This window comes from Calonectris borealis, chromosome 29 (genome assembly GCF_964195595.1).
Source record: "Calonectris borealis chromosome 29, bCalBor7.hap1.2, whole genome shotgun sequence".
Lineage (NCBI taxonomy): Eukaryota > Metazoa > Chordata > Aves > Procellariiformes > Procellariidae > Calonectris > Calonectris borealis.
In genome coordinates this window covers 2,491,312-2,518,122 of record NC_134340.1, presented here as the reverse complement: position 1 = coordinate 2,518,122, position 26,811 = coordinate 2,491,312, and the positions used below count along the sequence as shown (strand labels likewise).

Genomic DNA, 26,811 nt, shown 5'->3' with positions numbered 1-26,811 from the left:
TTCAGTGCTATATTATTCATTTGGCTAAAAAAGAGTCTTTGGAATATTAGTTGAAGCAGTGTTCGATTGCGGCATGATTGTTTGATTGCATTCTACATCTTTTGCACTATAGAGCTTACTGGAAAGTGATGTAGAGAGCACTGCTTCTTCTCCTCGGGGAGCAAAACGATCTAGGACAAGGCGATCATCTGATGAAGAGGGAGGGATGCTCTGCGAGGTAAACTTGCAAGAGAGTTTTTGCTTTCTTTAGAAACAGCTTTCAGTCATTGTTCCTAAATTATTAACGCAAAAGCAAAAATACGTATTATTGCTTAAAGTTGTGGTGACATTACAGGTGCTATGTGGGTTTGGCATCCCACTGCAATGGTTCCTGCATAAGTAGTGAAGTGCAAGCCTTGCAGAAGGAGCTTAGTCTAAAATAAACACAAGTACTTAAAAAAGCACTGGCAATGGAAACAATCGGCTCTTCTTCAGATAATGATTATTTTTCTGATTATTTTTGAGAGGAGTGCAGGAGAATTTGCTTTCTGTGCTTGGCTTAGGAGGAGAAAGTGATTTTGATAAAAGCTTAAAGGTATTTGTGGTGACTGTGTGCACTGTCAAATCACGTAGAAGGAGTATGTGCAGTGTCATAAGAGCTGAGTATCAGCAGAGAAGAATGAGAAAGCGATTGTGAGAACTGACCACTGACACTGGAATCGGAGAAAGAGCAATAATTAATATTGATATTTCCATGTTCTACTCAACCATGGGTTTGTTTTTGGGAGGGTTGGGGGTGTACCACAATTACTAGTGGTCAGGTTTATCAGCTCTAGTAATGCTGAGACTGATACTCAAATCTTCCAAATGTCTCCTTTCCTGCAAGTCTTTTGAATAGTAAATTTATTTGTACTTTCTGAAAATCAAAGTGAGTGTAATACAAAGAATCCATTTCCTTCTGTGGAGCGTTTCTCTCATTTCTATTGTACTAGACTCTGGTCAAACAGAAAGAGAGACTTACTCTGTCCTTGGAAATTTATGTTCTAAATAAAACCTTTTAACACAAAGGCCTTTTTAATTAGATGGAGAAGGTTACTACACCTGTTGTTAGACATATTAGTGCTGAAGTAGTTCCCATGGGACCTCCACCACCTCCTAAACCAAAGCAAAACAAAGACAGCACGTTCATGGAGAAGCTGCATGCAGTGGATGAAGAATTGGCTTCAAGCCCAGTATGCATGGATTCTTACCAGGTACCATTTTGGGGGATGCTATAATAGTGTGGTTTTAGTTTGAGTAAAATGTGTTAGAAAGGAGGTAGCTTTCTGATGTTCTCTGCTATTACTTCTACTGCATTCTGCTCTCCTTTTGTAACTTTATTAAGCTGAATCTCCATAGTGTGTAGGACGCTAGCTCTGTGAGAGAATAGAGGTAGCTGTTAGTAAAGCGTTGTTAGTGACGTATATTTTTGGTTTCTTGTATCATAACTACACTTTCTATTTATGCTCCTAAGTCTTTCACTGCCATTGTTTTGACCGTTAAATGTAATTCTATGACATTTACATAAATAATGAAAATAGTTTTCCTTTTGAAAAATATCCTGTCAGCTTAGTTGTGTTTTGCAGGCAAGTGTGCTATTAACACCTGAGGAAGCTTGGTTGTAAAGAGAACCACTATTTCATATTAATAATGAGAAAAATATTATTGATCTGTGTTACTGTGCAAGGGTGAGGAGTCACGAAGAAACAGTCCTGTGCTGCCGCTCTAGATTAATTTCAGATAGTGAAGAGGGCAAACAGAGTAAAACATATGTGAAAGAATCAAATATTGCAAGTGGAGATTGCTTCCTTGGTAGCAGATAAGAGTTTAGCATGAGATAAATGAACAATAACATATTTATAAACAATAACAGTTTAATACCAAGAAAGTTTAGTTTTCTCAGATTACCAAAGTAAGTGATTCTTTGTGGCAGGAATCTAACATTTTTGGTATTGGACTTTTTTGGCTGGCTGAAAACGCCGCTGCCAGAGAAACTGAGAAAAGCAGAGACATTGTAACTCCGTTGTGCTTTTCCTTCACCTTCCAGTCTCTGGAAGACAGCCTCATTGCCTTCCGAACCCGATCTAAGAGACCGCTGAAGGATGTTCCTCTTGGTCAGCTGGAGGCTGAGCTCCGAGCCCCAGATATCACGCCTGATATGTACGATCCCAATACTGCAGATGATGAAGAATGGAAAAGGTGGCTTGGAGGACTCATGAATGACGATGTGGAGAATGAAGGTATATGGCAGATGTCTTGTTGTTGTGGTTGTTCACTGGAATTGGGGGTTACATTGAAAGCCTGGAGCTTTTTCTTTCTATTTATACATGATGTTTTTGGCTGCAGCCATTATCTTCTTTAGTAAATATGCATGTGTTTTGCATGCCATCAGCCTTCCTCATCTTCTCCATTGTCACTTGTGAGGGTTTTTTTTAAACTTCAGATGTCTCACTTGTAAATATTTACTAGCCAGCACATGCAGTAACTGGCAACCATAAATGAAAGTTACATGTTTCAGCCCTCAATCCATCGTGCTGTGTCATGAAGCTGGCAGCATTGATATACCTGAATCTGTCTGAGTGTGTCATGCTCCTTGTTAGGGACGTGTTTTGTTCTTCGAAGAGAAACAAGAACAAGCTTTGGGGCTTAACTTCCTTTTGTCCTGAATTTCCCGGTTGCTTATAGTTCTGCAAATTGAATATAAAATGCAAATTGAAATAATACTACTTCACTCTTTCTAAATTTAGCTGAAACTCAGGTCACAGAGAATAAATCCAGCTTTTCTAAATGGGAATAGCTACAAATAAGGATGCTAGTAGCTCAGTTTGAAAAGAGGATGGGCTTGATATTGCTTCCGTAAAAAGGAACATACAGTTAATTTCAAGTAGTAATCCTAGTGGTCTTTGTGTCAGGTCAGGCAGTAAATGAAGTGTTTCTGCTCTTGGCTACTGATGGGTCTCGGGGCAGGGTAATGATGTTTCAAAACATGCTTCTTATTAGATGAAGCAGATGATGATGATGACCCTGAGTACAACTTCCTGGAAGATCTGGATGAACCAGACACAGAAGACTTCAGAAATGATCGTGCTGTGAGAATTACCAGTAAGTCCTTTGGGAATCCCACCTCCTTTCTTGTTAGGATTAGTAATTCATTTTGAAAAGTGAGTGTTTTGTTGCAAAGATTTTGCAGTGTAGGCTAATTAAACAAAAGCTGCATACTGACTTGAATAGCTTTTCTGTGCAAAGCTGGCTTTCTGTGAATACATGAAAGGATCTAGCCAGAGCTGCTGTGCTATCAGATGCAACTTTACTCCATAGCAAAGACTGAAGAATAATACTTATGTGATAGTACAGTCTTTCATAAAGCTTCAGCCAATTCAGAATTGAATGCTTGCCTTATGACTTGAGTGTAATTAAATTTTCTCCAAGTCCTTACAATCCTCAAGTTAGTTTTATAAACATACCACTTCTCATCTTCTCAATAAAGCACACTTGGTTTAGGTCTTATTACAGGTTAACATAACTTCAGATTTAATTCTGAGAATCAGTTTTTATGTGATATTTTTGAATCAAAACAGTCTCAGCTGAAGTTTTTTGGGGCCAGCATTAAAAAGGGATATAGTATCAGGGGCCTTTCCTTCTTAGTCCTCTCTTTGCAAGAGGAGGGTTTCCCTTTGCAAGAGAGATTCCTTAAATGACTTGATATTATGACAGTGTTTCTTGGAAAAGGAATCTTCATATTTCTTTTTATTTGCAGAAAAGGAAGTGAATGAACTGATGGAGGAGCTGTTTGAGACAGTAAGTGATAGACCTGTTCTTCAGTGCTATATCCAATTTTTCTCAGACCCGACATGAAATCTCTAAAGCCATAAAGGGGTGGTCTCTGTAAGATGCTTAGTGCCGACTATGTGCAAAGGGCCCTACCACAAAATTGTAATTTTTAGCCTTAGGAAGGAATGTATATAGGAACTTCCATAAGTCCCTGCAGAGATGAATGTCTATGCTAAGAGGATCATCATGAGCTTTATTAGCGGAAGACAGTTGTTGAGCTTTCTGTTCCTGACTGTTGCTACACATTTGCTGTCAGTTTCAGGATGAGATGGGTTTCTCGAACATGGAAGATGAAGGTCCAGAAGATGAAGATAATGTTACAGAATCACGGCCAAATTTTAATACACCACAAGCGCTTAGGTAGGATCATTTGGTTATGGTCGTAAAATTAAAAAAATAATAGCAACTCTGTTATGATAAAAAGCCTATGGTTACCTGCAGCTGTACTATGCCGTCCACCAAAGAGATAATGTAATGCCTTTTCAGCACAGGCCACTGTTTTGAAAGCTCTGAGCCGTTTTTATTAGAGTTTGAACACTTAACTTGACCCTCTTTTTTTCTGTCTGTCACCTTTGACTTTACTGATTGTGATGTCGTCATCTTCTTCAGATACAACAGTCAAAATGTAACTGTTCAGAAAGAGACAGCAAGAATGCCTGCACTAAAAGATTGGTGCTGGCTGTTCTGTATCATAGCTGAAAACAGCCGAGGTCTTTCAGAATGGTGATCTGTTCCAACAAGCCGTCATCTCTAGTGGAGGATTCTGTTCCGGCTTCTGTAGTCTCCATGTTATATATACTGTCCCTGTGTATTGAAATTGTGTTCATTTCTCAAGTCCCTCCAAATATCCCCCCCTTTATTAGACTAATTCTTCTGAAAAAATTGCTTCACTATATGCTAAGTCACTTACTTCAGCTGTTAAACTAACCATAGTTAGTGGAGCAGCATATTGCGTGACTGGCGATGGTACTTCAAAGCAACGGGTACAGAAACAGTGGATACTGGTGTGGTGCTGCGTATGTGATCAAAGCTATGTAGGTCCCAACCTCAAAGTGATAGCCACTCTAGCTCTCTTAATTCTTGTGCTTTACACTGTGGTGGTGGCTGTAGTGTTCTGAAATAATTTCAGAAAAACGATAGTTTTCTTGCCTTTTTTTAATTTGTTTTTAAATTTTTTATTGTTAAGGGAGGGGTAAAGTTCACTTCCTGCCCTTAACGTTTTTCTGATGACAAGAAATGCTTGAGGAGCTGGTTTGACCAAGTGTGTCACCTTGTCTTTTAAGTAAATAGCTTGGATGTAATGGTGGGCTTTTCTAAGAAAAAAGACTGCATAAGACAGCTGAGGCCTAGGTCTGCAACGACTATAAAGTTTGGAAATCGGCTTTTGATGATTTTTGGTACGGGCTATATTTGAAACAGTGCCTTGAAGAGGAAAGGGTCTAAAGCGTTTCTTTCTAGGTAATAATACCACTCTAACCAATTACAGAAATTGCGGTATGAATGGTGTCTCCTTGTTTATGGGGCAGATCAGCTCAAGATCAAGCCGTATCTGTTTGGGAAAGGAGCTAAAATGAAGGCTGGAGTTTCGTGATACTCTCTCTGGGATGAGCAGTACCAGAGGGGAGTGCAGCAATTCTTAACCAGCTACAGACTAAAAGCAGGGAAACTTTATGCTCTCTCTTATTGTTTGTATGCATTTGTCTTCGATAATGGCTAATTGTATTCATTTTTCTTTGGTGGGCAGTTCTCCCGGTTGTTTCTTCCCCAGTTTTATCTGTATACAGGATTCTTAAAGTTGTTTTGTGGCAAAATATCTATTTACTAGGTTTATTGTTGTTTTTATGATACCTTGCATTAGAAGCATTGTGGAACAACTTTACTTATAACTGACTTCAGGCCTGTTACAGAAGTGAAGCTGATAACAAGCAGAAATTGTAATATTAACTGGTGTAGCTAAAATAAATAAAAATCTATCATAAGGCAGGGGATAGTTGAAGCTGGTTTTGAAAGGATGGTAATATGTATATCCTCTTTTCTGCTACAGGAGTAGCTCATACTATAGTATCAGCAGATGTCTAGTAGAGTACTCTGCATAAAGCTAGATAATACTTAATGTTTTTTTTTTTTTAAAGTAACAGCATTTCAGTCAGTGTGTGATCTTTCTGGAGACCCTCGTGGTAAAATGCCACCTGTAATACCTTGGGTTCAGACCTTGCCTGATGATACAAGTTAAATAGGATTGATTCTAATGTATTCTGGATTATCTTAGATCCTGACTGTTGTTGAGACTATCTGAGCAGTTGAGTGGAACACACATGGGATATGATTGGGAACGGTGGACAAGACTGTTAACTGTCCTCGGAATAAACAGTTGAAGCATTGCATCCCAGAACTACAACAGTGCTGTGGTAGCTTAAAAGATTTATGTATAAGCCAACTGTATAAATAACTCTGTTTTTCAAGTTGAAGTATACTGTCAGAGTGTTGAGTAGTACGGGGATGATAGTTCTTAAACTGTGCATCCCAGGTACGGAGTAAAATGTTCTAAATGAATATGAATGGTTATTAAATCATATGCTTAATATATTTTGGTCTGCCTGATCTCAAACAGATTTGAAGAGCCTCTGGCCAATTTACTGAATGAACAACACCGGACAGTGAAGGAACAACTTGAGCAGCTGAGAATGAAAAAGTCCTCAATCAAGCCACCACAAGAGACAGAAAAATCAAAACCTCAAAATGAGAAGCCTCTCCAGAGCCTTGTTCTGGACAGTATGCAAAGAAAGAGGCTCCAGCAGCAAATGCAGCAGGTAATGAAGCGTTACCTGGTCTGACCTAATGAATATTTGCTGTATACTGCGGGGTGGGGCGGGGAAAGCCAGTGGTACAGCAAGCACTTTGGTGTGCTTCCGTGAAGAAATTAATTGAAGAAACTACGTTTGAAGCTGGAGCTTTAATAGGTGATACTTACATGCCTGATTCCACACTGAAAGGCAATTTGAATTGAATGCGCATAGAGCTTATTTCTTGGCATCTGTATTGTTCTCATGTGACATAGGTGCCTTGGCCATGTTTGAATTCTGACTGTAATCTGTCAAAATCCTCTATTTTCACCAACTTTATTACTTTTTGAGAATATTACTCTTGATGTAGTTTGGATTCTTTTTTTCCTCCTCCCACTGTGCAAAACTGTGCAGAAATTCAGTTTGAACATTTTAAAAGCTGTCAGCAGCATAGATGAGAAGCTGTGTTTAGAGAATTTTTTTCCATGTCCATACAAAGTTCAAGAGCACTTCTTCTCAAAACTTGAAACTTACTGTCAGCTCGATCTCATGAGGACAAAGCGCGCTGGTTTTGTGTGAACTTGATACAAGTCTTGCTGAGTAGTCATTTATTATTCTGCATACCTCATATAGTATCATGTCTTGGTCTGAGGCAGCAAGGAAAGGACACAGACCTCTCAAGCATGAGCTAAAGAAACGGATCTTGCATTAGACGTGTAGAGTATATGATGTTTTTAATTTTTCAGCTGCTAAGCAAGATGTATGGTGTTTGTGTGCATATGGGGAGTTCTGATAGCTGAAGTCATTGTTTCTGAAGAAATACTTAAGTATTTAATTAGAAAAAAATGTCCTTTCTATATGGATCGTTATGGTATGAGACTTTGGCACAAAAGCTAGGAAACTGCCCTAAGACTTAAACTGATGATGAGTTAAAAATCTGTGTAACAAACTTCCTGCCAGTGGATATTAAAGTTTCCGCTCAGTTTTCCATTGCTTAAAAGGTTTTTTGATGTCAGAATGTGATTTTTGGGGTGCTCAGGAGATATTTCTTGTGCCTCTATACTTATGCTTCCAGTTTCTTGGATTTCTGATACACTGAAAAAAACCATTTGTCTGATTTTATTCTCCAAGCATGTTCAGCTTCTGACTCAAATTCATCTTCTCGCAAGTTCCAACCCTGCCTTAAGTTCAGAGGCCAGTACTACCAGGATGTTTTTGGTAAGGATATGTCTCAAATCAGAGTTACATGAATTTTAATGATTGCTGGTCACTGGAGATAGAGAGCTTAATTTTTTTAATTGATCCCATTAAATTGAGAGAGACTACCACTCAACAAGGGAGTGATGTTGTCAGCCTACTATGAACATGCTCAGTACTTAGAGAAAAAACTCGCATTGTGCTGACTAATAATAGTTCTTTGAATCGGCATGTCTTTGTGTTTTTTTAATTGATTTCTTGGAAATACTGAAAACAAAGTTCAACAAATAGAGCTTCTGTAATCAGTGAACGTTCTGTGACCTTGAAAGGGTCTGAAAAGTGGAGGAATTTAAAAAAAAAAAAAAACTCCTCTGATTGTTCCTAGATTTGTAATGCGTAAAAATAAGACCTGTAATATTCTACTTTTTTATGCCTGTCACTTCACCAGCTTTTATTTTTTGCATTATTGCATTACATGTGTTTGTTCTTTACCTTCCATTTGAAGGCATGTTCTTTTATCTTTTTCTGTGACTTTGCAGAGCGAGCTTGGTAACTTTGCTCGAAGCTCTACGCTCCTTCGTCAGTCGTTCAATCCTAAGTTTCAAACAATGTTCCAGCCGTGTAACTTGAAGGGAGCACTGCAGCTCATTGAAGATTTTCATGCCCAAGTCCAAGTTGACTGGAGCCCTCGCAAAGCTGTGAAGAAGAGTGGTATGTATTTAAGGGACAAGAGGTGGGAAAGCATTTACCGTGGGAGTTACTTCATGCTGTGCACCCTCCACATGAGATATGGTTCAGACTGCTGTTTGGAATGAATTTTTTTTTTTTCTTTGTGAGGTATTTTTAGATAAAACCATCCACTTTATTGACTGCCTTTTTGCTTCTTAAACTTGCAATGCAGTAAAGCATGTTATATGAGCTGTTGACTTTTGTTTGACATCATAATCCTGCCACTTGTTGTTCTACAGATGATGTTTTGCGCTGCAGAAGTCCATCAAGAAATTATGAAACTGGAAATAATTCTTCCAAATGTTTTGATTAACACACACCAAGGAAATATTCCCTTCATTGGAGTATTTTAGTTAGAAAAAAGCTCCAAACCATTGGTTTCAAATATCTGGTTTGTGATTTTTCTGCTACCTAGAGAGTGAACTCACTTGAAATAAACAGAGCTTTTTGCAAGTGCTTTTTCATTATAGAGCAAAAGAAAAGATGGAAGGGGAAAGTAATTTTACCTTTTGCTGATGTAAACTTAAGGGCAAAAACTAGGAAATATGCAAATTCTAAAAACCAGGGAGAAAGTCTCTCTCTTTTTGCAGTGAAGGGAGTAAAATAAACAGTGTTTTCAAGAAGTCAGTTGTGAAAAACATTATTTGTCCATGTATACGTTTATCCTTATCTGTTAATTCTTTTCACAGCCAATGAATTTCCATGTTTGCCAAAACAAGTGGCATGGATTTTGGCAACAAGGAGAGTCTTTATGTATCCAGAGTTACTGCCAATATGTTCCTTGAAAGCAAACCCTCCCCGGGACAAGATTATCTTCACCAAGGCAGAGGACAAGTAGGTCCTTAGAATTATTGAATGAAATGCACACAAATGAGACTTATTTGTAAGGAGAATTTCTAGGATGCAAACTTTTGGGATATCTGTGTATTGTGCAACAGCACATCCAAATAGCAATCTGCTGTACTGGCTAAAAGACTTCCCCCCCCGCCCCTTTCTTCCTTCTTCAGTTTATTAGCTTTAGGTTTGAAACATTTTGAAGGGACAGAGTTTCCAAAGCCTTTGATCAGCAAGTATCTCCTGCCAACAAAAACTGCCCACCAGCTTACAGTACGAATCAAGAATCTCAACATGAATCGAGCCCCTGATAATATCATCAGAGTAAGTGATAATTCAGATTATGGTTTGGTATTTTTCAGATTTGTCTCTCTGGTTGGTGTTTGTTTTATACAAGACGAGATGTGCTGTTTGTTCCAAGAACCTTTTTGTATATGTGCTGACACTCTCTTAAAAGAAAATGTCGTCTTTTTATTAGCAGTGATGATTTCTTCAAAAAAACCTTATCCTCTGTACTTTGCAAGTACTTATATTACTCTTTTGACCCTTTAAAGCCCAGCACTTGCAGACAGTCCTAGTACAACTGTGGCTTCAGTAATCCTGAGAAATTCATACAAATAAACTTTGAGCAGTGAAGCTTAAACAAAAGTGCTGTCTCCAATCAGGCTGAAGGTCCAGATGGCCGAATATCCTGTCCCATAAGCTAAGGGCCACTGCTGAAGAGAGAATAAGAACCAGAAACACTTAAAGCAAGTATGCCTGCACATCTACTAGAACTTCATGCTTTCTTTCGAGAGAAACCAAGATGGCAGTGATCTCTTGTTCAGCCTTTATTATTATTTTTTAATGTTTCTGTGGGTAGTACCTTATTAAAATAGTAGTGACGAGAATCACTTAATTCACATGAGCACTTCTACAGAGCACAATCCTTATCCTACATCCCAGCAGTTATTGGATAGGTGTTCTGACCACAATCATCTTGTCTTGCGTTCTCTCCTGTCTCCGCATAGTACTATAAAAAGACAAAACAGTTGCCCATTCTGTTCAAGTGCTGTGAGGAAATCCAGCCTAATGAGTGGAAGCCACCTGTTGAGAGAGAAGAACATCGCCTGCCATTCTGGCTAAAGGTAGTGTCTGCTATTCTTCATCCAGCATAGGGGTTTTTTTTGTTGTTGGTTGGTTGATTTCTTTTGGGGTTTTTTGGTTTTGTTTTGTTTCTTTTTCTTTCAGCCTAGGTCCAGAGTGAGTTGATTGGTTAGCCTACAGCGCTGAAGTCAAAAGGTAGTCTGATTATATTGCATGGGAGCCTGTGTTATCCTGAGCCCAGGTAGTAAACGTAGCAAGAACAGTGGTACGGAGCAACCTGAAGTATTATACGCTACTCTTGGTGCTCGTCTGCCCAGCTGCAGTACATGATTGAAGTTGTCATGGACATAGTGTTTGTTGTCACATCCTTGTTTTGCTACATGGGTGTATTTCTGACGGCTCTGGTTTGATGTGTTGATTTTGTTACTTGGCTTTGCTAATTTGTTAATCAACATAGTCTTACCCTTGCTTTATGGTTAGCAGTGTTGCCATCTTTCCCACTTTATTACAGCCGTGAGAGAGGGCATGTTCTTTCCCCTTAAAACCTCACTTTCTAAGAGGAAAGAAGTGGGGGGGGTTGGGGCGGGTTTTTTTAAGGTCATCTTCACTTGCAGTGTGGCTGTTATTGTTGTTATACCCAAATGTCTCACACTTTGTAAGGATTCTTTCTCTGAGATTCTTTGCACAAGGAAGACGAAGTTGGAGGCATAGCGACCGTGCCTGCGAGTCAATCAAGGAGGGCTCTGTCTGAGGAAAGAATTAGACTCAGATGCCATAAAATCCAGTTCTCTTAATTGCCCGTTGTATTTCATTGTTACAGTGAAGCTTCCTTCCCACAAAATCTTGTATTTACTAAAGGAACATTTATAAGGCAATTCAGTTCTGTTGTTTCTTTCAGGCTCTGAGATTCTTCTGAAGGCTTTGGAGTAAAACTCGTGAATATAAAGTAATATACAGTAGCATAAAGTAAATAAAAAATGCTGTGCTTTTAGAAGCAAGTTGCTGTCTGTCACCTTCTGTGGTGCTGTTTGAAGGTGGTAATAGAGGAATAGCCTATGGACTGGACTAACAAACTCTTGTTCCCTTTAGGCAAGCTTGCCCTCCATTCAGGGGGAATTGAAGCAATTAGCAGAAGATGCCAGGGAGACGCCAGGTTCACCTGATGCAGAATCTGTCTTTTTGGGGACAGGAAAGGAAACTTCAGACACAGAATATGATGAAAAATACCCTCTACTCATGCCAAAGGGACTAGTACTGACCTTAAAGCCCCTTGCCAATCGATTCTCTAGGAGAGCATGGAGGAGGCAGAGGTCTTCAGCTTTGAAGCCTGTCCTCATTCGACCGAGTCCTTGTCTGCAGCCCAGTTCCAATACTATGAACATCCAGAAAACTGTGAAGCTGTCCCAGTCAGAAGCTCCTCCCAGCAAAGTTATGGTTCAGATTCCTCGGCTAATCCAGCCAGCTACAGTTATGCAGACGGTGCCGGGAGTGCAGCCTTTGAATGTTCAAGCAGTGGTAGGAAGTGGGGATGGCTTGGAATTTCAGAATGTGCTCTCCACTTCGCATTCGGACTCCAGGCAAGCTTTCTCAGCTGCTGTACCACCAGCTCTAGTGTCCTCAAATCCAGTTACTTTTCAGCCAAAACTGATGTTGCCAGCTTTGGCTGGAGCAAAAATACGCAAACCTTGTGTTCGTAAGGGATACCAAAAGAAAAAAGGGACAAAATCTGCCCCACTGATAAAGACTTCGCCTTTGATTCAGCCATCTCCTGTCATCCTTACTGTACCTGCTACCACAGTGAAAGTGGTTAATATAGGCAATGGTTGCAATATGATTCAGCCCATAAATACAACAGTTGGTAGAGGCACGCAGGCTATTCCAGTTACAACCTTATTGGTAAATCCATCCACTTTCCCGTGTCCCTTAAATCAGCCTCTAGTGACTTCTTCAATCCCTTCGTTGATAGTCTCTCCTAACCCTGTTGGTCTTTCTGCATCGTCTGTTGGTGAAAACGAAGAACAACTGAATCTGGTTCCTTCCTGCCCCGCTGGAAACAACAACAATGCCTATCCCACAGTGGAGCCCAAGGTTGAACCCCCAGAGTTGTACGTTTCATGCTCTGCCGTCTCCCCCAAGAAGGAGTGTAGTACAAATCCTGCCACTTCAAATAATGGCAGTCAGGAAAAGGCAAATAAGAGTGACTGCTGTAGCTGGACAGTGGTAGAAGGAGACAAGAACACTTCAGAGCCATTGTCTGTGGACCTTTTGCCTCACTTAGAAGATCCAGATGAAACAGTGAAAATTGAGCCTGAAGATTCAAATGATGCTACCAAGGAAGTAAATCCAGTACAGAAGAGGGATCTTTTATGTGCTGAAGTGAAGGAGGAATTCCTGCTGGATCTTGGCCAGGAGCTGAACATGGAGGCTGCATGTTCATGTTCAAATGACCTGAAAGAAATTAAAAAAGAGCATACTTTATGTGACGAGAAGGGAGAAGAAGAACGACGGGTTTTGCAGGCATCTCCCCATGGTGAACAGCAGTTGGATGCAGGTGGTGTTGCTGGACCACAAGTGAGCAGTGAGTCTCCAAAGAATCTTTCGTATACAGCAGATGTTGAGGCAGAATTTAGTAGTCCACTAGGAAGACCAGAGGATTCATCCAGTATAGATGGCCAGTCTGTTGGGACACCAGCTGGCCCTGAAGCTGGAGGAGAGAGAGAAGGACAAGAAGAAGAGGAAGAAGACGACTTTGATGATTTTACACAAGATGAGGATGAAGAAATGTCATCAGCCTCAGAAGAATCTATTCTTTCAGTGCCAGAACTTCAGGTAAAAGCAAACAAAACTTTAAAAAACTTGCTGATGACGAATATCGGTGACCTGAAACACCCTAGTGGAGTCAGGGCAAATCACAATTTGCAACTGGAAAGCTGGGCTGTTAACTGTATAATAGCATGGTATTATGCTGTTTTACAGAGAAATTGGACACCACATTTTTCTGAGAAGATTTTAAGTCCAACCTAAAGGCATATCTTGCAAATATGCAGATTTAAATTTTGCTGAGTTGTAAGGACTTCCTCAACTGAGGCTGTTCTTTAGTAAGAAGTACTTTAAGTGAAAATTATTTTCCAGGTCCCAGCAAGCCTTTAAGAACAAAGAGGGGATTCCTTAATGATCATTTAACTTAAGCCTTAAGTGGCAGATTCTGAAATTTAATTTTGTGCGTGACACAAAAATAGGCAGTTCTGTTGAAGTCTGTCCCTTCAGTAGAATCCTCTAGTTGGTCAGATGTTGATCTGTGAAATTGGCTGTTAAGAATTATGATGGAGTGAGCTAGTTGCTGAATGACATTAAAACAAACACTAAGAGAAAACAATGTGAGGTTTTTTTGTTGTTGCATTCTAAGGAGACAATGGAAAAACTTACTTGGCTTGCAACAGAGAGACGTTTAAGCCAAGAAGGAGATTCTGAAGAAGAGAATTCCCAGGAAGAGAACTCTGAGCCTGAGGAAGAGGAGGAGGAGGAAGGGGAAGGAATAGAGAGTTTACAGAAAGATGATGAAATATGTGGCGATATATCAGAAGAACCTAAATCTGCCTTCACATTGACAAAGACGGCCCCACAGGTGGAAGCCCACAGAATGCCAGCAGGTAAGTTCTGTGGGTTTCTTTTGACACAGGGCATGGGGAAATAGAGCTGCTCTCTGCATTAAAAGCAAAACCATGGGGAAACCGTGTGCGGGTTTAATTTCACTTAGCCTATCTATCTGAGCTTAGTGATGCTTTCCATCTGGAAATTAAATTTTGCAACACAGTCACAATTCTGTAAAAACAGTTCTTGCCATAGAAGCCCTCGTGCATGTGAACCGAGTTTCTTCAGTCCATTGCAATGCATTTATGCTTCAAAAATTTGCAGACATAAGATTTGTGGTTTGTGTCAGCTAATACCCAATACGTATATAAGAACAATATTAAATAGTCAAATCTTTGCTAAATTGAACTTTGTGTTATAAGGTCGTGTTGGGGAAAAATAAATGAAACAAAATAATACCTTAACAGAATATAGCAAGTGGTAGATGAATTGGAGCAGTGAACTTGGAGGAGGTGGACCTCAGCCCATTAGAGACAGATTCCTAATCTAAAGACATAAAAATCTTGATGGAGCAACTCTTAGTACGCTATTTCATTCCCTATTATGTGACACCAGTTATTTATCTGTGACATTAACTTTATTCATGTAAATAATAAGCTAAAAGAATAATTTGCAAGTGTTACAGCCAGCTCTGATGCTCGTACCATACCTCTGTTCACCCGCTACGATTTTTTTGCCCCTGGTATGCAGTAGATGTATCTATCGGTTCTTCGTAGATTGCTAGCTAAGTAACAGCTAGGATGGGTTTGCTGCTGTATCCAGGGATTTTTTCTGTTGGATGCTATAAAAATAAACAGCCAATTTAAAATATGTTAGCCTGACTAATGAAAAGTATATTGCTCATACACTTACAGGAGAGCGTAAACAGTTAACTTATCACTAACGCTGAAAACCTACTTTTCTATTGCGATATTGATCTAGAAGAGTAGTTGTCTGCCAGGCCACGGAATGTATGACCAGTACCTGTACCACTTGCCTTGTGCTTCTTCACAGGAGAAAACATGAAAGCCCCTGGGAAGAGCAGGAGCTCCCACAGAACCAGAAATAAGAGGGGACGGGCCCGTGCTAGCAAAGATACATCTAAGCTGCTCCTCTTGTATGATGAAGACATCCTGGAGAGAGATCCCCTGCGGGAACAGAAGGATCTGGCATTTGCACAAGCCTATCTAACCAGGGTAAGCCAGACCAGCAAGTAACCCAGAAACAGGAACATTGGTCACTGTGAGTCCTCTAACACAGTTCACGCCTGAGTCACATAACTGCCCGTTCTAACTGGGTGGACTGGATCTGGTCGGGATGGAGTTCTCCTTCTTCACAGCACCCCGTATGGTGGTCCTTTACTTACTAAACTGTCTTTATCTCGACCTGTGAGCTTTTGCTCTTCCTCTTCCCTCCCCTGTCCTGCTTGGGGGAGGTGGGGAGTGAGTGAGTGGCCGTGGGGATGCTGAGCTGCTGGCTGCAGTCAATCCACAACACTGGGCCTCTTTTAATTTCAGAATTTCATAGTCTTGGATTTGGTTCCCTTCTCTCTTGTGAGCAGTTCAAATTTATCTTTAAGGAAGAGACTGGGTTGGCTCAACAGAACTGGAAGCACTGTGTAAATTCTGAGTAGCGAGAGGTCAAAGATCACTGAATTAACTTGTTTTCTTCCCGGATGTTCTGTGGTCCTGTAAAGGTCTCTTGCTCTTTCCAGGTGCGTGAAGCCTTGCAGCATGTTCCTGGAAAGTATGAAGACTTTCTTCGTGTTATCTATGAGTTTGAGATTAGCACGGACAAGCGAACAGCTGTGGATCTCTATTCCACTTTACAGAAACTGTTGCATGACTGGCCACAGTTGCTCACAGATTTTGCTGCCTTTCTTCTACCAGAACAAGCTTTGGAGTGTGGACTGGTAGGTAGAATGAAAGAAGGAGACCAAATTTTAAGCAGACAATGTGAATGCTTTTGGGAGTGAAAGAATAAGGAATTCTTCCTAGGACAAGAAAGGTAAACAGCTGGTAAATCATTTGCTTACCTTGCTGTTTTATTGATCAGAATTGAAAAGTCTAGTGTTTGTTTTAAGTCTCATACTAAGTATTACTGTGGAGAATCAGCCTTTCCCAGTTACATCGCAGAACCTGACTGCAGAGGCAACGTGCAGATACAGCAAGCGGAATGGTTCGCTTGTCTCACAAATCAGCCTTCCACTTTGTAAGATAGAGGTTTTCACCTGTTACGTTCTTTCTGGATTTTCCTGTCTTTTGTGCATATGGTTGAAGCAAAACTTTATAGCTCACGTGAATATTGATTATACAAAGTCTTGTTTCTCTTCCTCCACCTTTTCCCAGTTTTGCAATGGGTGTCAATACAAATGGAAAACAAATAGCAAGACAGGCATTTTATAGCTTGCTTGAGCCAACTAGAGATACTTGGAAATATATTCTTGAATGTGAGGGGTGAATCTTTCTTTTGATCAGTTTGAAGAGCAGCAAGCGTTTGAAAAAAGCCGGAAGTTCCTCAGGCAGCTGGAGATTTGTTTTGCTGAAAATCCTGCCCACCATCAGAAGATCATCAAAGTTCTGCAGAGTTGTGCAGACTGCCTCCCCCAGGAGATTGCAGAGGTAATCGAGCATCCAGGTATCTCCTTTTGCTCAAAAACCCCGAGAACGCAATTAGCTAGCCTGCCTCCCTGTTCCCATGTACTGCTCTTTGAGACCACAAGAGTTTAGCAAGTGCCATCTCCCTCTGTGGGGTGTGGTAGAGAATTGAAGTCGCCTCTTCAAGAGGCTTTACAATTAACTGGCCTGTGTGAGTCTTCTCTCTCCTGCCTCCACCTTGCTTTTATCACCTTGCAGGTGAAATTTTAGCTTAGTGCCTCCTACAGAGTCTGCCTAGAATTTTGGGGGGATATTGCTATGCTGGTTTGGTAGCTGGATGTGGAATGATCTCAAAATACTCATGAAGTAGTACCAATGCAAGCATAAACTTCCATGTTGGAGGTCTAATAAGCCTTGATGTTCCACTTGCTTTGAGAAATCCTTCTGAGAAGAATGTGACGAAATGGAATGAAACTAATTTTCTCTGGATTTCTCTCTTTCAGCTGAAGACCCAAATGTGGCAGTTGTTGAAAGGACATGACCACTTGCAGGATGAGTTCTCCATTTTCTTTGATCACTTACGGCCCTCAGCCAGCCGCATGGGAGATTTTGAGGAGATCAACTGGACAGAAGAGAAGGAATATGAGGTGGAGTAATCTTTTCCCCAAGACCAGAAAAGATAAAAGCAGAGACACTAGACATGTTTGAACTTGAAGGACTCAAATTGAGGCTGCATTTCCAGAGTGAGGGACGCAGCAGGGTGTGAGAGCTGTTGGTGGACTGAAGCAAACTTTACAAATTTTTTTACGGCATTTATGTCTCTTCTAACATAATTGAACTTGTGATGTCCTGGAACTGAGCTCAATATTCAGAAATTCATGGGGAAAATGAAGTTTGGTCTGCTGAAGAGCTATCGTGATAGAGCAGGTTTTGTGTGTTTCTTTTTTTGTAGTTTGATGGGTTTGAAGAGGTATCTTTGCCAGATGTAGAAGAGGAGGATGAACCACCCAAGATGCACGCAGCCTCGAAAAATAAGAAGCGGAAAGAGATCGGAGGCCAGAACAATGACAAGGTGGGCCTGGGGTATCTCACTAGACTGCATATCTGGACTCTGAGCAGAAGCATGCCCACGAGGATAAATGTGTCTCAGAGAGACATGACAACAGCCTAAAAAGCTTTGAAGAAAGGGGATTGAAATGTTTCCATTGTGCTTTGCTTGCTGGCAGCGTAATCGCTTTAGCTTTCTGAGTGTGCGCAGAGTGCCACTCAGCCCTTCCTGGCTCCCTCTGGGGTTGACCTTCCCCTGACTGTCATCTTTGTGTACCGTGCACGTTTGTCAGCTGGAGTATGTCTGTTTCCAGGAGGTCGAGTGGGTAGATGGGATGAAGGAATGTTCATGTTCCTGCCATGAAGGGAGTAGCGATCTCAAGCTAAAGAAAAGCAAAAGGAGGACCTGCAGCCATTGTAGTAGTAAGGTTAGTTGATAGGCCAAGTCATTGGAGTGGTGAGTGAAAGCAGAGCCCTGCAAGAGTCCCCCTGTCGTGATGACCTGTCCAGCCTCGGGCCTCATGTCTCCGAAAGAATGTGTGGAGGAAGAAAGTAAATCAAAAGGTGACCAGCAGTGTCTCCCTCTTCGGAGCTCTGACTGCACTACCTTCCCCCGTCTATCTCCTGCTCACTTTCTACTGCCCCTCCTTGCTGTGCTAAATAGTGTTAATTTTTATATTCTTTTGAGTTAAGAATAAGCTTTTTTAGTGGAAGATGCTTGTGTGGCCACTATGTGAAAAGAACTGTGCCTGTTCATAATAATAAAAAAGATTCAGCTTTCTAAACGCAAACATACTGCCAAACTGAAGCCTTTGTTAGGGTTAAGGAATACTTTGGAAGCAAAGGCCGAGGTGTTAGGTTTGGATTGATATACCACACCTGTAGTTGTCTGCCTATATATTGATTTGCAGGTGTGTGAAAACAAATTTTATAAAAATAAAGATTCTCAAGAGCTGACTGCAAGCCTTGTTCAACGAGAATCGAGTCCTCGGCCTGAAGGGAAGGATTCTGGAACATCTAAGGAACCTGCAGAAGAAAGCCTGGAGAACAGAGATGAAGGAGAAGATGTGCAGAGCAGAACAAAAACTGTACCTAGAAAAGTGGACTCTCTGACTTCAGGTATGTGAAAGTCTTGTGTACAGACAGGTATATCATTCATCTCCAAACTGGTTCACACAAATGAAAATAGGTGTAGGACTTTTCTAATGCAAATTTATTGAGATAATGAGAACTTCTAATAATCTTTTTTCATTTTTTTCCTTGGATGCTCTAAACGTGCATATAGCCAGAGCATTCCCTTCAAAATAGCTTTCCTGACTAGAGAAATATTCTCCCCTTTTCAGAATGACAGGTCCATTTAAGCTTCTCTTGCTAGCATACTAATCCGATTCCCAGTACTACCAGTCCATGATATTGGTTTTTTTCCAGTTTTCATTTTAGCACAGCAATTCAAAAATCACCATGTCTCTAATCTTCCTTTAAATGATCTCCTTCATGTTACTTGTTTCTCCTTCCGTCTGGTACAGACAAGGGGAAACGTGATTATTGCAGGATAAACAACCTGAAAGAGATCTCTTCCTTCTTTCAGTAACCGTGTCTCAGTTAATGCTACTGTTGGAGACAATGCACAGGTTAAAGATAGTGGTTTAAATGTAATGCAACCTGATGTCTAGTTTATAGTGGTTTTGTAAATAGGGCGCCCAGAGCAGCAATGTCCGTTTCACCTGAGAATTTTGTTCTGGGCAATGCAATTAAGCTCTTTCATGGGTTCATCACTCCTTCACACAGCAGCTGGTTGTAGTAACCCACAATGGTGAAGAAAATTGACTGCAGAGTGCCGCCTTTGAAGTACAGGATGGGTAAACTGCAGATAGAATTACAAAGCTGCTCCCAAACTGAGTTCTCATTTACAGCATTATGCTCTAGAATAATAATAAAAAAAAACTCTTAAAAAGTAAATGAACAAAGCCTCCAGAAGTTTTTCTTACTAACAGCTGGTCTAATCTTGTTTGGATTTCTTACCAGGATCTCACTTGGAAGGAAAGATTGTCTCTGGCAGACACGCATCTTCTGAAAAAGATGCACTGCCTGATAATCGGGCTCAAGAAGCAGGTGTCAGTGCTGTTGTGAACACTCCAAAGGACAGTAACTCTTCTGTCACTGGCCCCAGATGGACACATCTACAAACAGCTACTCTAAAACTACCTCAAGAAACCAAAGACTGCCCTTGCACTGTGGGAAGTGAGAGTGAGGGACTAAACCAGCAACATCAAGGAAATGCAGATGCTTCCCTTGGGCTGAGCAGAGATCTGCTGCTGTCTTCTCGTTCTGCTACAGTGAAAGGTCTAACGGGACCTAGTCCCTCTTCTGGAAAGAGTTTATGTCAGACTGAAGGGCTTCATTCTGATTCGTCAGATAAGTTCACTGTCTTTGGTCATGCTTCAAAATCAGGTGTGAAAGAATTTGAGGGATCGCCTTTGCCTCTGGAAGGAAAACCTGAAGCAAAGCAGGGTTGGATAACACCGGGTAGAAAAGCAACACTGGGTAAGAGCTGCAGCTCACAGTCCCCTGATAGTCGCATTTTGGAAGCAGGTGATGCGGGCTGCACTGGAAATTTTCCTGAGAGCAGATTAAAGTCACATGCAAACAACTGCTTCCAGGTGCATCAGCATTCTGAGCAGCTAGAATATGGAGTGGTTACTGCCTCCCTGGGGCAAAAGGAGGAGGAGCAGCAACAGCAGCGAGTCACAGAAGCAACTGTGTGTGCTAAGAACAGCAAAGTCAGCTCGACTGGGGAGAAGGTTGTCCTCTGGACCAGGTATATCTGCCTGAACTGCATCTTACATCCTTTGTGCATTCAGTATTTGGCTTCAGCTTTCGTATTATAGAGTATCCTTTATTTTCATTTTGTATTCCTGCTTTTTACTGTCTTCTGCCCCCTCCCTTTGACTATTCCTGCCTCGTTTCCTCTGACCACAGTCCATCACAGCTGCCGTCTTGGTCCTATGAGAAATGCTGTCTGCTCGTGGCAGTGTAATTATTGTAGTACTTCAGGGTGGGAAGGAATTTTTTTTCTCCTTCAAAAAGCTTTAAAAATAGGCTAAATGCAGTTCTGCTTAGAGAGATGTCTGGTGATTGGTGGTGGTAGCAGTAGGAGAGGAACAAGCCTGCAGGACTTGCTCTGTGATTGTTAACCTCACCCGGGAACGGGCCTCTCGGGTGGTTGAAGTTTGTCAGCGCTTGTTTTCGGCTGCTTTCCTAACTGTTGTTCTGTTTTGTAGGGAGGCCGACAGAGTCATCCTTACCACCTGTCAGGAGAAAGGAGCCCATCTGGAAACCTTCCATGCCATCTCGCAGAAACTGGGCAACAAGACTGCTAGTGAGGTGAGGGGTGGTGTGGAGAAGCTTGCACCTGCTACAGTGGATGGGGAAAGGGGTGGAAAGGAAGGGAGGGTGGAGGTTTGCTGTCGTATTAGTCTCCTAAACTTAATTTGATGCTGCATCAGAGAAAAGTAATCCCAATTGCAAATAAAAAAACAAATCCAAAACAAACCCTGATCTGTGGAGCCAAAAATCATGACTGCCGTGGTCCCTTTTACATTACCACTGATATTCTAGCCTTATGTTTGGTACCAGAATTGTTTCAGCGACTGCTGCTTGGGTCTTCAGCCTTCTACTTATATTTAAGGAATCTGTTGGGTTTTGTCTCTTAACCTTCCCCACATCACTGCCTAGGAATCTTCCCAAACTGCCAGTTTTTACCTGCAAGTCAGTAGAATGTAACTGTTCTTCCAAAGAAAACAGAAAACCCCGTGCTCTTCCATTTCTCTTTCCCTTTATGATTGAATCTTGCATAAAATGGGACTGTGGTTTTTTAACACAAAAGCACAAACACCCTGAACTTCGTAATACGGAATTTCCCTTTCGTACCACCCTTTACGTGACCAGTCATCTTGGATTTCCCTTGTTCTTCAGGTATCCCACAGGTTCAGAGAACTGATGAAGCTGTTTCATACCTCCTGCGATGGGAGCTCTGAAGATGAGGAGGATGCAACTAGTACCAGTAACACAGACCAGCTGTCAGATAAAGACCTTCTGCTTTCTGAGGAAGAACCTGATGACTAAGGTTTTTCTGGCTTGATAAGCTACTGACTGACTCGGAAGGAGAGTTGTTTGCCAGTTTGCTGCTAGACAGGTGCTGTGGATAAAGGAAAAATATTTGCACAGGTACTTAAGATAGCACCTTTTTTTTTTGTTCACTTTCCTGCTACACTTCTGACAAGCCGCACTTCTCAATCTGTATCAAATTAAAGGAATGAAGAAAGTTGTTAGGCTGATAACATCCTCTAGAACCTACATGGGGAGCTTCAACAATGACATGACAGAAGTGATGCTTGTGGACACTGACCTCAGTCCGTGGTGAAGACTGGGCCACCAGCCTTTGAAAAGAACCTGTAAATATTGTATCATAAGATGTCTGTTTTCATGTGGAACAAACACATGATTTTTTTCTAAGTTTTCCCCTTGTGTTGATTGTATGTGGGAAAGTTACAATCTGAATTCTGTATTTATTGTGTGGTCTTATTCTAAGAGGCAGAGCAAATTCACTTTGCAAAGTTTTAAAAAAAAAACAAACAAAAACAGCCCCAAAAAAGCAGCTTTCCTCCTTTACAACACAACTGCAAGTAGCTGGACAACTTCAGCCAGCCTTTGTAACAGGATTTTGCTGAAATGAAAAGAAAGTAGCAGTCGGGCCATCTTTAAAACCATTCCCTTTATTTTGAAAGTGATCTTGAAGATATTCTTACTTCCGCTATCTCTAGTAATAAAGATGAGTTAGTCTGAATCTGCTTCATCTTCAGATTCGTCTGCTTCAGACCCCGTTTCATAGCACTGTGACAGAGTTCTTAGTGCCTGTAAGGCCTCCTGGAAGTCATCCTGTTCAACTCCGGCAGAGAAGAAGCTGGCCCACCGCCGCGTGTTCAGCTTCTGCAGATCCTTGTATAAGCTGTAGAGGAGCCTGTGCAGAACCGGTGAAGACTGCAGGGCTGCTAGTACAGGGATGCTTTCCACAGCTGCAGGGAAAAACATCTTTGTTTAAATATACCAAGCAAAATTTGTTTCCCTATTTTACTTTACAAGCAGTTTCTTTACTTGAACTCAGCGCAGCATAATAACACTCATAATTTTTGCCCTACAAACATTCAAAAGTGTTGGGATTTTTTTTCTTTAAATAATTCTTTTTTACCTCTCTTAGACCCTACTGCCTCCCACGTGATCTCCTTCTGTTGCAACGTAAGTTTACGGGGCACTTGTTACCTGCTGAGGAATAACTGGGAGGTTTGTCCAGGAGGAAGCCTTGTCTGGTCAGAAGAGGAGAAAAAAACTGGGGGTACGGAGGTAGGGTATTACATGGCTGCTCAAGCACGTGGGATGTGCTGTAAGGAAGAAGGTGAATAAAGTTATCCAAAACCCGCTCTACCTCCAGTTAGTGTTCCCTGTTTTTAAAAAAAAAAACAAAAACAGGTTGTTACCAACCTGTATGCCCCAGGAAACAGAGTGTGTAAATAATGCTGCAGAATCTGCTCAGTGCTCTCACAAGCGTGGAGTGGAGAAGTGGGCTGCTTTCCTGGACAGCTGCTGCAAAGAAAACCAATTTGTCGTTTTCCAGGGGACTCGACTGAAAATGTCGGTGACTCAGCTGCTTTTTAGCTGTTTTGCTATAAAGTCAGTAGCACGTAACTGGCTCGATCACTAGACTTTTTTTTTTTTCCTCCATTCAGCTGACACTCCTAATAGAAGGGTTGTGAACGACTTTTGTAAGAAATCATTGCTGTTGAGAGTGCCAGAGTTCTGAAGGGAAAAGTGCAGTTCAAATGCCGATTACCTGAGGTGACTTTCTTTGCAAATTCCTCGTAGCACAACAGACTGAGCAAAACAGCAGCCGACCTTTTGCTCCCTACATGAAGACAGAAGCTTCCAGGGCACATCCTGCTGGTAGGCGCATAAAGTATCGGGGAGCGAGTAGCCACGTAGGGCAGGGAAGGGAACAGATGCCAATGCAGCCACAACCTACGAGTCGGAGAGGAGGTCACAAATCACCATCTAGAACACGCTCCCCGTGTCCCGTACGTGCGTACGTATGGATAGAACACCAGCTCTCGCCTACAGCAGTAGTTCAGGTAGAGCTGAAAGGATTAGAGTTCTGTACCCTCTGCCCTTACCTTCCTCCCAGAGAAGTTAAGTGTTTCAGCAAGGTGCATCATAGAGCCCTGAGAGGAACAGAGCCGGTAAGGAGCAGTAAGGGTGTCGAGTGCTGCTGCCAAAATTGCGCTACTGTGGTAGTTAAGTGATGCCTATGGAGGGAGACAAAAAGAAGAGTTACAGGACAAGTTAAATTCATCTGTTCCTTAACCGATTTTTGTAGATTTAAGTTAAGCATATTGTAAATTGTGCTTTTATATAGGTTGTGTTTAACAGTTATTTCAGGTTTTGGATAAGCAAGTCAGCTGTTTGCTAACAAATGATCTGTTGCCAGTTTTCTTGTCAGCAGCTTCTTAGTGCCCAGACAAGGCTGGAGTTTCACACGCCGCACATGAAGAAGAATGCAGTAAAGCATTTTTTTCAGTGCCGAAACTGAAGGCGCTATACCAACTGAAAGACTACAAAAAAGGAAATGTGTTAATATTTTTAAGAGTATGAAAAAACTATGGGAATGAAAAGTTGGCAGTTAAGTCTCTGCTAACAGTAAAAAAGCAGGAAAAAAATCTTTTCTGCTTAGCAGAACACCATAATGAAAGAACATTGCTAAAAATACATAGCTGCAGAAAACCCTTTCAGAGAGCGGTAAATCTGAAAAAGCTGAAAGCCAGCCAAGGTAGGTGGTGTTTCTAGGTAAACCGCTATACAGTACATACATCATAGTTTATAAAGGGAAACGTCACGGGAGGTTGTGGCTTGATTCCTAGGCTCCCACTGAGAGACAGGGGGCAAAAGAGCGAGCTGTGACTGGAGAGATGGACAATTCCTAGGGCTGTGTTCATCAGTCTGTAAAAATTCTTCTGAGAATCCTGGGGGAAAAAAACCCAACCATTAGAATCTTAAAGACGCAAACAAGAAACGGTCTAATCCAGTTGGGCACGAAAGCGTCACCTGTTCTTCTTCTTCCCCACTGTTCACTTACTCCCCCATGCCTGGTGACTGGAGTCAAGCCCCAGGTCAGGATTCCTTTTCCTGAATACTCGTCGTAGAGCAGTTCTGTCACTTTGGCACCAACTCCAGAGAATCCATTGTGTAGGTCACAGAGGACTTGAAATCCCTGTGGAAAATGATGGCGGCACCTGAGATTCTACTTAATCTTGAACGGAAAGTTTCTTGAAAGAAAAGGGAGCTTGGACTAAGCTGTCGAACCTGCAGATAATCACACTCTTCAACATAGAAGTGCAACCGATCTTCCAACTCCTCTATGCAGCCAGGATCCTGCAGGAGACTTTCACCTTGCCCAAAGGCTTCTAGACAACCACACTCCCTAAGAAAAAAAAAGGGGAAAAAAAGGCTTATTCTATCCTCTCTTAATTTTTCCTTGAAGGCAAAACTAAGACCCCATTCTGGACAACAGATTTTGAACCAAACCTCTAGGACGTACCCATCATGCATGTACTGACGGATGACGTAGATGCTCTTGGGATGCAAGTGCACATTGAGGTAATCGGACCAGACCTGTACGCTGCCGCCCGAGTAAACTTCCTGGGACACTGCGAGTCGCGAAGGGGCAGGAGAGGCACCTGGAACGAGATGGATGTGAAGAGTGGAGGGCTTTTCAACTCTGAACACCCCCTTGAATAAAGAAAACAAAAACAGCTTTTTATCTCGTCCAGGTTCTTAACCGATTTGCTGCTCTTTGACCCATCCTTCTGTAAGCAAAGAAATCACATCCCATAGTTTTCCTTCTCCCCTCACACTCGTTCACTGACAAGTTGTCCAGCATCAGCCTGCTGTCACAGGGCTTGTTCTACCTTTCTAGAACGCTTTGATCCCAGCAAGTAAAGCAAAGCCATCGGGCCAGCGCAGGCTGGAGAGAACACAAACGCAGAAAGAACGCGCACACACCTGGAACCGAAGCGCTGGAACTTCCCTCTCCGTCGGAGGACGCGTCTTCCTGAGGGAAAAGCCCGGTGCGGTGGTTACCTGATGCTTCGCCTCCTCCTCCCGCGTGTTGCCGGGCAGGAAGTTAAATGCCACGAGTGAAGTCACCCCGCGAGGAGTCCGAGATCCACCCGCGGCAGCCGCCGCGTCCCCCCCGCCCCGCCCGCCTGCCCTCACCGTGCGGCGCCCGGCGTCCCGCGGCGCGGAGCCCCCGGCCGAGGCGCACTCCAGGTAAGCGGCCACCGCCCCGTCCCTGCAACACAAACCGGCGGCAGCTGCCGGCGGCCCCGCGCCGCCCCCGCCCCCGCCCCGCACTCACCAGGCCACCGGCGCCTCCGGGTCCGCGCCGCCGGGCCTCAGCGCGCCCGCGCCCCCTGCAAGAGAGGCCGGTCACGGCGGGGCCGCCCCGCGCCCCCCCCGCCCGCCCCGCGCCGCCCCCCGGTACCTTTCAGCTCCAGCGCCACCAGCCGCGGCGTCTGCGTCTCCCGGCCGCCCGCCGCCCGCCCGGTACGGAGCAGCGCGGCGGCGCGGAGCTCGGCGGCCTCGGCAGGGCTGCGCAGCGCAGCGGCCTGCGGGGGGAGCGGGTCAGACGCGCGCCCCGGCGCCGGTCCCGGTCCTCGCCCCAGCCCCGGTCCTCGCCTCGGTCTCGGTCCCCGCCCCAGTCCCGATCCTCGCTCCGGCCCCGGCCCTCGCCTCAGTCCCGGTCCTCACCCCGCGCCGCCCCGGCCCCGGCCCCGGCCCCGGCCCTCGCCCCGCGCCGCCCCCGCACCTGCAGCCCCCACCAGTGGGCGCCCACGCAGCCCGCGTAGTGCCCCAGCTGCAGCGTCACCACCTCCCCCGGCATCGCGCTCGCGCCCCGCGCCGCCGCGCCAGCCGGGGCGCATGCGCGTCCCGCCACGGGCGGTGGAAAAGCC

The 26,811-nt window shown here is 42.9% G+C and overlaps 2 protein-coding genes across 11 annotated transcripts in view; one reads left to right on the top strand and one right to left on the bottom strand.

Moving 5' to 3' along the window:
* LOC142094128 (GON-4-like protein) overlaps positions 1-25,611 on the top strand; it is a 32,699-nt gene extending 7,088 nt beyond the window's left edge. For 2 of the 10 annotated variants that reach the window (XM_075175991.1, XM_075175990.1), the window contains exons 8-31: positions 113-217; positions 1,062-1,232; positions 2,066-2,258; positions 3,019-3,120; positions 3,776-3,816; positions 4,106-4,209; positions 6,461-6,659; positions 7,764-7,850; positions 8,369-8,540; positions 9,248-9,392; positions 9,566-9,716; positions 10,403-10,519; positions 11,568-13,307; positions 13,885-14,128; positions 15,123-15,304; positions 15,823-16,020; positions 16,586-16,729; positions 17,209-17,352; positions 17,658-17,777; positions 18,067-18,180; positions 18,664-18,871; positions 19,778-20,570; positions 21,034-21,136; positions 21,728-22,269. In XM_075175991.1, the coding sequence (XP_075032092.1) occupies positions 113-217; positions 1,062-1,232; positions 2,066-2,258; positions 3,019-3,120; positions 3,776-3,816; positions 4,106-4,209; positions 6,461-6,659; positions 7,764-7,850; positions 8,369-8,540; positions 9,248-9,392; positions 9,566-9,716; positions 10,403-10,519; positions 11,568-13,307; positions 13,885-14,128; positions 15,123-15,304; positions 15,823-16,020; positions 16,586-16,729; positions 17,209-17,352; positions 17,658-17,777; positions 18,067-18,180; positions 18,664-18,871; positions 19,778-20,570; positions 21,034-21,136; positions 21,728-21,877 (5,727 nt within the window). In that variant the 3' untranslated portion in view covers positions 21,878-22,269. Of the gene's footprint in view, positions 1-112; positions 218-1,047; positions 1,233-2,065; positions 2,259-3,018; positions 3,121-3,775; positions 3,817-4,105; positions 4,210-6,149; positions 6,258-6,460; positions 6,660-7,763; positions 7,851-8,368; positions 8,541-9,247; positions 9,393-9,565; positions 9,717-10,402; positions 10,520-11,567; positions 13,308-13,884; positions 14,129-15,122; positions 15,305-15,822; positions 16,021-16,585; positions 16,730-17,208; positions 17,353-17,657; positions 17,778-18,066; positions 18,317-18,663; positions 18,872-19,777; positions 20,571-21,033; positions 21,137-21,727; positions 22,270-25,340 lie in introns of those variants that run through there. The other 8 variants (XR_012677603.1, XR_012677604.1, XM_075175993.1 and 5 more) reach the window with 8 other exon arrangements.
* Positions 22,508-26,756, bottom strand: MSTO1 (misato mitochondrial distribution and morphology regulator 1). The gene is made up of 14 exons (XM_075176004.1): positions 26,667-26,756; positions 26,343-26,466; positions 26,217-26,271; positions 26,075-26,150; positions 25,862-25,910; positions 25,398-25,536; positions 25,163-25,280; positions 24,936-25,070; positions 24,670-24,822; positions 23,977-24,108; positions 23,640-23,824; positions 23,291-23,392; positions 23,072-23,190; positions 22,508-22,827 (listed from the first exon to the last, which is right to left on the bottom strand). The coding sequence occupies exons 1-14, from the start codon at positions 26,739-26,741 to the stop codon at positions 22,589-22,591; spliced, it is 1,701 nt and encodes a 566-aa protein (XP_075032105.1). The 5' UTR covers positions 26,742-26,756; the 3' UTR covers positions 22,508-22,588.
* Between the last annotated feature and the right edge of the window lie 55 nt (positions 26,757-26,811).

Excerpts from the sequence above, each read along its gene's own strand:
- MSTO1 (XM_075176004.1), bottom strand. The coding sequence starts at position 26,741 with ATGCCGGGGGAGGTGGTGACGCTGCAGCTGGGGCACTACGCGGGCTGC. Across the intron at positions 26,272-26,342 it reads GGTGGCGCTGGAGCTGAAAG|GGGGCGCGGGCGCGCTGAGG; the intron begins GTACCGGGGGGC and ends CCTCTCTTGCAG. Across the intron at positions 23,393-23,639 it reads TGCAAAGAAAGTCACCTCAG|CAGCTGTCCAGGAAAGCAGC; the intron begins GTAATCGGCATT and ends TTTTCTTTGCAG.